Source organism: Anabrus simplex, chromosome 3, assembly GCF_040414725.1.
Source record: "Anabrus simplex isolate iqAnaSimp1 chromosome 3, ASM4041472v1, whole genome shotgun sequence".
Lineage (NCBI taxonomy): Eukaryota > Metazoa > Arthropoda > Insecta > Orthoptera > Tettigoniidae > Anabrus > Anabrus simplex.
This window is the reverse complement of record NC_090267.1, coordinates 383,302,541-383,316,479: the sequence shown is the minus strand read 5'-3', so window position 1 is coordinate 383,316,479 and position 13,939 is coordinate 383,302,541. Positions and strand designations below refer to the sequence as shown.

The 13,939-nt window shown below is 40.9% G+C and overlaps 1 protein-coding gene across 4 annotated transcripts in view; it reads left to right on the top strand.

Moving 5' to 3' along the window:
- The window catches only part of LOC136866403 (reticulon-4-interacting protein 1 homolog, mitochondrial-like), a 270,197-nt gene that overhangs the window by 123,001 nt on the left and 133,257 nt on the right, over positions 1-13,939 (top strand). For all 4 annotated transcript variants that reach the window (XM_068226726.1, XM_068226725.1, XM_068226724.1 and 1 more), the window contains exon 8: positions 8,242-8,416. In XM_068226726.1, the coding sequence (XP_068082827.1) occupies positions 8,242-8,416 (175 nt within the window). The remainder of the gene's footprint in view (positions 1-8,241; positions 8,417-13,939) is intronic.

Below are 13,939 nucleotides of genomic sequence, written 5' to 3'. Positions count from 1 at the left end.
TAAAATGCCCAAAGCGGGAGCACCCATAGGGAGGCCTTCCTGTCTATATATTTTCTTATTGAAAGTGAAGTAATTGTGTTTTGTAACGAATTTGAGTAAATTAATAAAATCTTCTTTTTCTGGTAGGCTGAGTTGTTTGTGTTCTATTAGATTTTTCCTGATAATTTTTATTGTGTCGTCCACTGGAATATGTGTATACATGTCCTTGATGTCAAAGGAACATGTTACTTGATGTGTTAATTTAAAGTTTTTGAGTACTTTGCAAAAATCTACAGAATTTTTTATTGGTGTCTAGTTGTAAAAAACGTAATGATTGGTTAGGAATTTATGTACGTATTGCGATGTTTTATAAGTAGGACTGCTGCGGAAGTTTATTACTGGTCTTAAGGGTATTCCTTCTTTATGTAACTTGGGTAAGGCCCTTGCAGTTGGAAGACCGGGATTCATATTTATTAGTTTCTCGACATCTTGTTCACTTAAAATGAAGGTTGCGTTTCTTAATAATGTTTTTTAACCTTTTTTGTGTATTAGTTGTAGGGTCTCGATCTATTTCCGAAAAAGTGCGATTACTGAAAAAAGTTTCTGTTTTCTTAATATATTCCTCCTTATCTAAAACTACTATTGTCCCCCCCCTTATCAGCTTTGGTAATTACTATTTCCTCTTGTTTTATTTTATGTGATAAACTTAAAGTGGGTTTATTTCTGTTTTGGGAAACTTTTAAGCCTTTTACGAGGTATGGAATTTTCTTTTTTACCTCGTGTCTGACGTCATTTTGAACTTCGTTAGGGAGTTTTTGTATAGCCGTTTCACCTTCTGCAATGGTTGTTAGTAGCTCTTTTTCTTTGTTCTTTCCTGTCCAATTGAAATTAGGGCCTTGACTTAGGGTTTTCATTTCCTCCTCAGTGAGATTAACTTTAGAATTGTTCTTAAAGGGGCAAGGGGTACTCTTCAAATTCTGTTTCTGAACTTGAAGAGCAAGCCTTACCCTTTTATTTTTTCGTCTTGGCTTTTTTAACAATATTAATTTATTATTAAGGGTTTCTTGTTTTTTGCTTAAAATGATATCCATTTTTTCATGGGTATATCTTTGAAACGAATCCCACTCCAAGGGCAACAGTAGTGTTGGACTTTGGAGATGTGCCAAATACATTTTACCATTGAGAAATGCTTTCTTCCTATAAAGGTATTTTATTTCGTCTTTTAGCCATATTTGATTAACTCTTTTTTGTGTTTCATACTGGTGACTAGAGGGTACGTGTTTCTTTTGGGTTTTACTTAAAAATTTAGGAACTAGGTTGTCTTTGAGACAATTCTTTAAGAAAACTATGTCCTTAGGTAGCTACCTTCACCTTTAGATTGAAATAGATGTTGGCTTGTTTATTTGCCTGGTTGGCCTTAAGATTGCAAGTAATCAGCTTCATTTTCTGTATCAAATTCTAATCACAGAGAGTTACAATATTTGGAAGATTTTCAATTATTGTAACTCTCTGTGACATACCACTTAGTCAAGCAGCTCCTCTCCTTTCTCCCAAGTCTTCCCAGCCCAAACTTTAATGCAACATTTTTGTAACGCTACTCTTTTGTCGGAAATCGCCCAGAACAAATCGAACTGCTTTTCTTTGGATTTTTTCCAGTTCCTGAATCAAGTAATCCTGGTAAGGGTCCCATACACTGGAACCATACTCTAGTTGGGGTCTCACCAGAGACAAATATGCTCTCTCCTTTACATCCTTACTACAACCCCTAAATACTCTCATAACCATGTGCAGAGATCTGTACCCTTTATTTACAATCATATTTATGTGATCACCCCTATGAAGATCTTTCCTTATACACTGACTGACAGAGCAAATGCAACACCAAGAAGGAGTGGTTCGAAAGGGATTGAAAGTTGGGGAAAAAACAGAGACGGCACGGACGAATAATTGATGTTTATTTCAAACCGATATGCAGGTTACACAATGCGCATGGCATCGACTTACTAGGATGTAGGACCACCGCGAGCGGTGATGCACGCAGAAACACGTCGATGTACAGAGTCAATAAAGAGTGCGGATGGTGTCCTGAGGGATGGTTCTCCATTCTCTGTCAACCATTTGCCACAGTTGGTCGTCCGTACAAGGCTGGGGCAGAGTTTGCAAACGGTGTCCAATGAGATCCCACACGTGTTCGATTGGTGAGAGATCCGGAGAGTACGCTGGCCACGGAAGCATCTGTACACCTCGTAGAGCCTGTTGGGAGATGTGAGCAGTGTGTGGGCGGGCATTATCCTGCTGAAACAGAGCATTGGGCAGCCCCTGAAGGTACGGGAGTGCCACCGGCCGCAGCACATGCTGCACGTAGCGGTGGGCATTTAACGTGCCTTGAATACGCACTAGAGGTGACGTGGAATCATACGCAATAGCGCCCCAAACCATGATGCCGCGTTGTCTAGCGGTAGGGCGCTCCACAGTTACTGCCGGATTTGACCTTTCTCCACGCCGACGCCACACTCGTCTGCGGTGACTATCACTGACAGAACAGAAGTGTGACTCATCGGAGAACACGACGTTCCGCCATTCCCTCATCCAAGTCGCTCTAGCCCGGCACCATGCCAGGCGTGCACGTCTATGCTGTGGAGTCAATGGTAGTCTTCTGAGCGGACGCCGGGAGTGCAGGCCTCCTTCAACCAATCGACGGGAAATTGTTCTGGTCGATATTGGAACAGCCAGGGTGTCTTGCACATGCTGAAGAATGGCGGTTGACGTGGCGTGCGGGGCTGCCACCGCTTGGCGGCGGATACGCCGATCCTCGCGTGCTGACGTCACTCAGGCTGCGCCTGGACCCCTCGCACGTGCCACATGTCCCTGCGCCAACCATCTTCGCCACAGGCGCTGCACCGCGGACACATCCCTATGGGTATCGGCTGCGATTTGACGAACCGACCAACCTGCCCTTCTCAGCCCGATCACCATACCCCTCGTAAAGTCGTCTGTCTGCTGGAAATGCCTCCGTTGACGGCGGCCTGGCATACTTAGCTATACACGTGTCCTGTGGCACACGACAACACGTTCTACAATGACTGTCGGCTGAGAAATCACGGTACGAAGTGGACCATTCGCCAACGCCGTGTCCCATTTATCGTTCGCTACGTGCGCAGCACAGCGGCACATTTCACATCATGAGCATACCTCAGTGACGTCAGTCTACCCTGCAATTGGCATAAAGTTCTGACCACTCCTTCTTGGTGTTGCATTTGCTCAGTCAGTGTATTAATACCTAGGTATTTACAATGATCCCCAAAGGGAACTTTCACCCCATCAACACAGTAATTAAAACTGTGAAACTCACAACCTGACTTTTATCACCATTTATCATCATACCATTGCCTACTGTCCACCTCACAACATTATCAAGGTCATTTTGCAGTTGCTCACAATCTTGTAACTTATTTATTACTCTGTACAGAATAACATCATCTGCGAAAAGCCTTATCTCTGATTCCACTTCTTTACACATATCATTGATATATATAAGATAATATAAAGGTCCAATAATACTGCCTTGAGGAATTCCCCTCTTAATTTTTACAAGGACAGACAAAGCTTCACCTACTCTAATTCTCTGAGTTCTGTTTTCTAGATACAGAGCCACCCATTCAGTCACTCATTTGTCAAGTCCAATTGCACTCATTTTTGCCAGTATTCTCCCATGATCTACCCTATCAAATGCCTTAGACAGGTCAATCGCAATACAGTCCAATTGACCTGAATCCAGGATATCTGCTATATCTTGCTGGAATCCTACAAGTTGGGCTTCAGTGGAATAACCTTTCCTAAACCCAAACTGCCTTCTATCGAACCAGTTATTAATTTTGCAAACATGTCTTATATAATCAGAAAGAATGCTTTCCCAAAGCTTACATACAATGTATGTCAAACTGACTGGCCTGTAATTTTCAGCTTTGTGTCTATCACCCTTTCATTTATATACAGGGGCTACTATAGCAACTCTCCATTCATTTGGTTAAGTTCCTTCATGCAGACAATAATCAAACAAGTACTTCAGATATGGTACTATATCCCAACCCATTGTCTTTAGTATATCCCCCGAAACCTTATCAATTCCAGCTGCTTTTCTAGTTTTCAACTTTTGTATCTTACTGTAAATGTCATTGCTGTCATAGGTAAATTTTAATACTTCTTTAGTATTAGACACCTCCTCTATCTGGAGATTATCCTTGTAACCAACAATCTTTACATACTGCTGACTGAATACTTCTGCCTTTTGAAGATCCTCATATACACACTCCCCTTGTTCATTAATGATTCCTGGAATGTCCTTCTTGGAACCTGTTTCTGCCTTAAAGTACCTATAGATACTCTTCCACTTTTCACTAAAATTAGTGTGGCCACCAATTATGCTTGCCATCATGTTAGCCTTAGCTGACTTCTTTGCTAGATTCAATTTCCGAGTAAGTTCCTACATTTTGAGTTACAAAGACAAAAACACAGTTCAGATCTTTGCTGTCTGAACAAACTTTGGAGAAACTTTTAACCTTGAAATCAGTTCAGCAAGGCAAGTGCTTTGAACAAAAATTTAGATCCGAGTTTCTGAAGAGGGCTAAGTCAGCTACTGGTGTGTTCAACAACAATTAGTCGTAATGTGATCAACATGTTGAAGGATGAGAAGTCGCATGTTCCTACAGTTCAGGTATGTCCAGTATTTAGTATTCACATGTAAATGATGAAAAATATGTATATGTAGTCCAAATAGAATTGTTAATGTATTGAATTATAATGAATTTGTACATGTTCTGCCATCAGTGATGTGTCGTAATACGTCGCGATTCGCTGAAAAATTTCTCCTGATTTTTCACTTTGGAAAGTTGGCATGTCTGCTTATGCTTGAAGAATGTATTTATAACTGCTAAACCCATACTAGCACAGAAGTCCAGCAGGTGCTTCCCATTCCTTTTAGTTTCCATATCTTCCCCACATTTTCCCTTTCGTATCCTTCAGTTCTATTTCCAACTCTCACATTAAAATCGCCCATTAGCACTATCCTATCTGGGCTGTTGACCTTGACTACGATGTCACTCAATGCTTCATAAAACTTGTCAATTTCTTCCTCATCTGAACCCTCACATGGTGAGTACACTGAGACAATTCTCGTCCTAATTCCTCCAACTGCCAAATCTACCCACATCATTCGCTCGTTTACATGCCTGACAGAAACTATGTTGCGTGCAGTAACATTCCTGATTCCTGATGAACAGCCCTACCCCAGACTCTGCCCTTCCCTTTTTAACACCCGTCAAGTACACTTTATAATCTCGTATCTCTTCCTCGTTCTCTCCCCTTACCTGAATATCACTAACTCCTAGCACATCCAGATGCATCCTCTTTGCTGACTCAGCCAGTTCTACTTTCTTACTTCCATAAGCCCCATTAACCCTCAACGCACAACTGTCAGGCATTTCCTGACATCCTAGTTTCCTGTTTTGGACATATGTTGGGATATACTGGCCAGCTGTTTCGATGGTAAATATATACGCATGTGAAGCAATTATGTATGTTGCTGCTATTTGTAGTTATTGTATAGAACCTTTATGAATGTCACAGCCTTCTAGATGTGTTAAGACTTTTGTTTACGAGTTTTACAGGTAAATAAAGAATGAGGTGTTGTTTACAACTGTGAAAATGGCGGTGTGCAGACAGGGTAGTGCTACTTCGTCTGATATAGCTTGTTTTTTTAGATAAAAGTGACAGCAGTGATGATGTATTATCAGTTATGGGCAGGGAGTTCGATGTTTCTGAAAGTGATGATGACAATTCTAGTGAAATGGAAGTAGTTGAATGCGATACAAATAATAGTGAACCAGACAATGGTTGGAGAGTTTATCATCCAGCTGATCCGAACATTGTAAAGAAACCACACACTTTGATTAGTAGTTTCTCACTTCCCGCAGGTAAGAAACAATCTACTCCCGTTGAATTTTTTACACTATTTTTTACAGAAGAATTGGTACAACAATTGTTGATGAGACTATCCACTATGCAAGAGAAAAAATACAAATTAATTCACCATTAAGGGTGAGGATCATCTGGGCTAATTGGACTGATGTGACAGTTGCAGAAATGAGAGCATTTCTTGTTGTAGTACTCAATAGGGCATGAATCCTTAACTAGATATAAAGGATTTTTGCTGAAGAGTGGGTGGACAAATGCTCATTTTTCAAAGATGTGTTTTCCAGAGACCATTTTCTAACCATTTTTAGGATGTTTCACGTGTGCCCTCCTAGTCCTGCTGCTACTAGAACCAGGGGCGACAAAATACTAAACGTAGTGGAAATTTAGAGAGTATTATGTTCCAGGGCATAATGTTTCTATAGATGAAAGTACAGTGGGCTTCAAAGGACGCATCATTTTCAAGTGTTACAATCCCCAAAAACTGGGGACTGCGCAGATTTGTAGCAGCAGATTCAAAGACAGCATTTGTATTCTCATTCATGCCATACTACGGTGCTCCCACAACAAATGCACTAACACATCCAAATCATCCGTTTACAACAAGAATTGTTCTTCAGTTATGCCTCAGAATATCAAAGATACTGCTGGCTTTCACATATACACCGATAGATTCTATACCAGTTGTGATCTGGCAGAGGAACTGCTGAAATTAGAGTTTCACATAACGGGAACAGTGAATACAAAAAGAAAAGGATTGCCAGCTCAAATGAAATCAACCGCTTTGTAGAATATTAAGAAGCACGATGTTGTGACATTCAGGAAGGAGGATAAAATGGTTGCTCTTTCATGGAAGGACAAATGGACTGTATCACTGTTGAGTACATGGCACAACATCAGCATGCAGCAATACACACCTAAAAGTAAAAAGGATGTTGATCCTATTTTGAAGCCTGTAATGATCTGTGATTACACTAACCGTATGGGAGGAGTGGACATATCTGACCACTATACGTCAACATATAATTTTGGGAGGAAATCTCACAAATGGTGGCGTAAACTTTTCTTCTGGTTGTTGGATGTCTGTGTGGTGAACAGCTTCTTATTATTCAGCATGGAGAGGAAATCACAGCAGTACAAGCCACTGAGGCAAAGGCAGTACAGGAAAGAACTGGTGTTGGTTGCTGATATCCGTAACCGAAATGTCAACAAGAGAGGACGACCATCAACCAGTAATGAAGAAGAATGGGTGAATGGGAAGCCTCACTTCATATATTCAAACACCAAGGTAAATTCCAAAGATTGTGCAGTGTGCAGCAACAGACAGAAAAAGGGCATAAGAAGAGAAACAGTGTATTTTTGCAACACCTGCACCAAGAAACCTGGACTTTATCCTGGAATTCGCTTCAAGAAGTACTACACGGAGAAGAAATATAAGTAGAAAAAGGGGAAACTGTCTTTTAACTACATGTGTATTGCTTATAGTGTGTATCTAGATTGATAAATTAATTCATAATGTTGTGAGTCAGACTTTGTATCTTCATTATACCTTCATTGTAAATATACAGCTTTTTTGTTGAAAAAAATTAGACTAGTGCAGGACTACACAAGAAAAAAATTTGTCTGCCAAGGGTTAATATTGATAGCTCCCCATTGAATTCCGTTTTGTTCGCCAAGTTCTTTCTAAGGAGTCCCTCGCCTGTCGAATGGTAGTGGGACTCCGTTACTCCCATAGGTCCAAGGCTTGCTTAAAATGTTCTGAGCTCGGTAAATTCATGAAGCAGGATGCTACCCTACTTACACATAGTCCAAGTGAGGATCTCTCCTCTTATGGGTTAGGGACTATGGTGGATTGTATAGTCCTAGCCGCCTGAGTACAAGGAGGGCCATGACTCAGAATATGTCCGAGATGCCCACTCCCATTCCATAGCAACTGGTATCCCGACTCTCAGGACCACTTACTAGGCCACTCAGCTGTTGTCCATGGTTCATGAACTAGGACGTGACAACAGTAACCTACATCATGTATAATCTGTAATAATGTTTTGAAGAAGAGATCCAAATCTCTGAACCAATGTGATATCAGACAATTTTAATCAGCACTCCATTCTCCATTCTGTTTTTCCATGCCACCGAGCAGTTTATTCTGTACATAAATATTGTACTGTTTGGGACCTTTTTGTATTGCAGATTTTTAACTGACAAATATAATTTGGTCAAACTTTATACATTTTGAAGATTCTAATTTTTAAATGTTCTGATTAATATATATTATGATGTATTCTCTTGCAGATTTGATGTAATCTTCAACACGACTGATGTAATTTCGTACAAGATGTGTCTAAAATTTTGTCAACCAGAGGGCATTGTTGTTACCACTACGCCCACGTCAATATCATCTGATACCTACGGCATCATCCTAGGATGTATGTACTCTCTATGGATGAAGATTGTATGCACTTTGAGGGTAAGTCCTAAGTATAATTTCTGCTACTTGCTATTGTTTGTTGTGTACCAAAGCAAAGCTTGATACCATGGGAAAACATATAATTTAGTTGTGTCTAAAATTTGGTTATCTGTTAGTGACAAATAAAATCAGATAAATTTCAAAGTGAACCATGGCTGTTCTTGTAATGGTGAAAGGTTAGGACTAGATTTCACTGTCACTCTATTGATGTAAAAGAATGACCTGGCCTGTTGAAGCATTAACCATAGGCTTTCTTTGTACTGTATCATGAGTGAAAAGTAAATGGCCTGTTTACACTAAGCTGCTGCTCCATGCCATTGTTTGAAAAGAAACAAGTAAATATTAATATATTATTATTACACTATCTAATCTGCCGAGATACTGGATGGACACGAAACATTTCAGCTCCGTCAGAAAAGAAAGATATTAGCCAAGTTAAACGAAATACTGAAATATTACTCGTTCTAAAGAAGAAGATACGGCGTAATACACAATATTCAGTGCAGAAGAAAGGAATCGCGACGTGAAATAAGGAGATTTGAATTAAATACGCTCACAAAGTGGTCAGACGAGCGAAACGACATGTCGAAGCTTATTAAGAATAGAGATTGGAGGACAGAAAAATAACCAAGAATCATTACCCAGAAGCAAAATTAAGAGATTCTTAAGCCTTAAAGAACAGAATTATTATATAAAATTATATAAAAATTAATGCAAAGAAAAGATCGGGGATACACTGAACCCAGTGTTAAATATTTTGGGAAACGTCAGATCAATAAGCAAAATACAAGAGTATTGATGAGATACTTGATTTTCAAGAAGCATTAAAATGAACTCTTACTTGTTGGGATTATTTTATATTAACACTAGCGCAAGAGAGAAGATGGTTATGACTTGCTAAATTCGAGGTGGACCAACCTGGAGGTGAATATGTAACCAGCCAGCCAACCAAACCTGAAGAAGGAGAGGACTCCAGCTGACCGATTGTATCCAGCCGGCCAAGGACTACAGATGTAGCGCTGAGAGCTACAGAGTTGCCATAGCCAGTAAATGACAAGCTAAGTTTATTAAATTATAGTTATTAATTAAGTTAGAACGTAGTAACCTCATGAAATTTATAGTAATTGTGAAGTATTTAAGATAAGAAGGGACTCAGCGAAGTGCAATGATTGAATTATATATTACGAGGTTAAGTTGTGATAAAATCGATATATCTCAAAGAAGTGATTATACAGTATATTCATGTCATTGTCAATACTGGTGAAACTATGCAATTCCTCCTACGTCGGACAAACTGGCCGCAACTTCAATATCAGGTACTCTGAACATGTCAACGCCATTAAATACAACAGATTCTCTGCCATAGGACAGCACATACAAGACTCCAAGCATAGTTTCACCAGTATTGACAATGACATGAATATACTTAAAATCATTAACAAAGGCCCCCTCTTAAACATTACTGAAAATTGCTTTATCCACCTTGACCAGTACTTCAACCCTAATTTCAATTTAAACGACATTTCTGAAAAACCCAATATCCTTTTTGACTTCCTAATTCTTCTTCTCAAAAATTCCAAATTCCAAAACCCCAATTCTATTTTCCATGCCTTACAAAGTTCCCATCCACATTTTCTACCTCCAATAACCCACCCTCCTAACCCACCCTAAACTACCCCTCCTTCATTTCCCTATCTTATCCTTCCTCAGTACCATCTAACTTCAATTTCTTTTATTCTTTCTCTTATTTCACTATCACTCTTCCTCTGTTAATTTATTCTACCTTCTCTATAAAAAAAAATTTAAAAAAATAAAAAACCATCGACCTTCATTTCGGTTCTCCTCTTTCAAATTTTAACTCTTGTCTTGCGCCAACTTCGACTACTTCAATCATGACCTAAAATTTTTTCAATTTAAAAAATAGCGCACTGTGCATATAAGTTTTCATTTGTTTTCCGATATTGCGCTTTTTACTATAATTTTTTCTCTTTACAATTGTTTTTTCAAGTCAACTGTTTTCCAAGAACTTAGCAGGAGCACAAGTACTCATTCAATTATACTGATTTGCGTTGTATATTTCTATATACACGTACTTAACTTCCCGCAACCGAGACAAATACTGGACCTTCAGGATATTCTCCATTCTACTTTGGCGTTCGAGACCGCAGCACATGACCTTGAATGTGCCGCGCTGATCACCGGGAGCTGGCGGTTTGCTTCTACAAATCTATTTGTCTGCGACTTCAAGTTATTTATGATCTTCATATATTATTTGATAGTGTTGTGACTTTGTGCCTGACAGAGTGTGGAAACTGACCCTTTTGACTGTTCTCCAATATTCATAAACATTGTAAGACTTCGCCTATCATTGCGTGTGCCATACTACCATTCTTAATATTACGTACTGTTTCATCTTATACCGATCCAGAGTTTAATTAATCTTTTTCTTTTTCTTTTTCATATGCATTGTTTTACATGTTTTTACAGCTGACGATGACCTGGACTAGGGTCGAAACCGGTCCCATTTATATTTACTATTAAATAAAAATGTAATCACTACATTTCTTTCCTATGTATTGAATAGGTTGAACCTCTTTCAATTATTTAATTTTTAACGACAACACCATAGGCGCAACCCCTCTCACCCATGTCTCTCCTTGGCCAAACCCTCATTTCCACTTTAATCTGCTTAAAAGGTGGCCTGAAGAATAACTCCCTGAAATTAAATCTAAGTAACATGCCACAAGAAAATTTTACTATAAGCTACACCATCATCATCATTATCATCATCATCATCAATGTCCCACTCCAGTCGCCCGGGTGTGGTTAACAAGCCTCCTCCACTCCTTTTTGCCCTTTAATTTTTCCTTCTCTATTACTTCCGCCACATCCAATCCAGCTTCTCTAATGTCCTTCCAAATCTGATCCACCAACAAACGCCTTCTCCTCGATAAAAATCAATATCTGTTATCGATTACAGCAAATAGCATTGTGGTCGTAACAAGATACAAGACCGGTCATAGATACAGCAGTGCGCAATGAGAGTTCGTTACTTACGAACATCTATCAGCAAATGTCCAACATTTAAGTATAAAAATGCCAAAAACTGAAGTCACAACAGGTTTTTCGAGGGCCGAAGAATACTACAGTGAGGGGTTCTATGTATTTGATGCTGCAAGAAAGATTCTAATGTATCAATAGTGTACCGGTAATATTCGTAAAGTTGAAACGTGCGATATACACTGCAGAGAATCAGAATGAAGCAAATGAACATAATTCGAAGTTCCCTGTATTTATTTCAGAGCCTTCGTGTGTTTCTCCTTAGGTGTTCAAGATAGCTGTTCCACTTGAAGCTTCCTGTTACTCTTTTTGCCTTAACGACTGGGCAGTTTAATTCATAAGAGGTAACCAGTGTCTGTGTGAGAAAGCTCACACTGAGCTCCAGCTCCTCTTTGTTCTTAATTATATTTGGGGGTCCTCCTTCCAGTCCCCTCCCCACGTCCTCCCTAAAAGACGTCCAATTGCTTCGTCTAGGGTTTCTATACGATGGGATCTCGAAGGAGCCCTCTATATGAAACACAGTGTGTCTATGATCTGACAAGGAAGGCTCCAAAGAAACTTTCCAGTCTTTAAATTCCTGTACGATTCCCATGGAACCCAGGGTAAGATCTGTGATCCCCTCACTCCTGTTATTGATGAAGGTAGGGGTATCACCTATGTTCATGGTCTCAAGATCAGTTGTACATAGAAATTCTATGAAATGCTCTCCCCTTCGGTTTGTGTGTTTACTTCCCCAAATGCTGTGATGAGCATTGGCGTCATATCCTACTATGAGGTTAAGTCCTTGTTTCCTGCAGTATATCACCAGTCTCTTGAACTCCTCCGGCGGGGGTGGAGATTCAGAGTCACCTGGGAAATATGCAGAACAGACAACCAGGTCTCTTGGCTGTCCGCCCTCTTCATATCTCACTAGGACTGCTACAAGGTCTCTAGTAATGAAGCCCGGTATAGCCCAAGCGTTATGATCCTTAACTAGTATACATGTTCTAGGCTTCTCCTCCGCTACTCCACTGAATAAAGTGAAGCTTGCACATTTTAGTCCCATGATATGCCCCTGTCTAAGCCAGGGTTCTTGTATCAGGACGACCAAAAACCCGCCTTTCTGGATACTTCTAATAAGTACCCTAGAGGCCGCTATACAATGTTGTATGTTTGCTTGTATGAAAGTCATCATTCCTTACTTTCATGCAATACTTTACCTTATGCGGTCTCCGGAACGTGCAGCTCCATCTCCCGTGATTCTACTTCGCTATTCGTGACTGCTGAACCTGGAAAGTAGGCATCAAGCAATAAGTTCAGGGTCTCCCCCTCTATGGATGTATATCCACCCAAAAGTGACTCCAATGAGCCCAGCCTTGCCCTTCCCTTGGCTGGCCCTGGTTCCTGTCCAGGCTCCAGCTCTTCGCCCCTGCTGGTTTCAGTGTTATCTGTGGTGGTGTTGGTCCTCTGCTTGTCACGTTTGTCCTCCACCAAGGTGAAGGTAGCAACATGCACCCCGCAGAAGATCTTCTTCCCCACCACTTTTTCCACATCTCTGGAGTCCATGCTAACCACAAGTCGAACACCTCTCTTCTCCTTGCGGTCGTAGACCCTCCAGCTGTTGGGATTTAAGCCATGGTTCTGGCGTGCCATTCTTCCCAAAAGGACGTTATTGTCCTTTGGTTGTCCTGTTATCCAGACCATGACTCTCTTATAGGAAAGGAATTTATCCATGCCCACAATTGTGAGCCTGGCTCCTTCCTACAGTTGTATACCTGTAACAAGACTAGAAAGCCATGCTACAGTCTCATCATTCTCTGCGATAATGATGGCCGCACCTCTTGACAGATAGCAGTCCAGGAACTGAGGCTTAATGGGCCCCTGTTCCGGAAGCTCATCTATCAGATTGGTGATAGCCTCCTCCACAGATTCCACCCGTTTCTCAGTTAGCTGCTGGTCAGGATATCCTACAGGCACTATGGCCATGCTGATCCCAGCTTTAGCTATCCTGGCATACTCCACCTTGGGTTTTTTGTGGGCCTGCCGATCTTCTTCTGGGGTTGCCCCCAACAGAAGTCGTTTCCCCACTGGCGTCTTGGTGGGTGGAGTCCTCTGTGCCCTAGAAGCAGAGCCCTTTTCAGGGTCCCGCCTCTTGTGCCCATTGGATCCCCCCCACAGTCGTCGCTGTCGTGGCAGTAGAAGGCCTCTCAGCTCCAGGAGTTAGGCCCTCTTTGGCCTGCTCCCGGGCCTTTAAAGCCTTCTTATACCTCCTCTTCTCAGCGCCGGAGCGCTGTTTATTCTTCTTCTTCTTCTTCTGGACTAGCAGATTGCCCACCTCTAGAGTGAGCTCTCTTACTGTCGAGGTTGTACTATCCGACGGTATCTCTGAAGAGTCCCCATTGGTTGTTGCTGAACTGGTGTTTCTCTCGGAGGCCCCAGAGGAGCTCTCCGGTTCCTAATGGGGAATATGATCATAAGTATTTT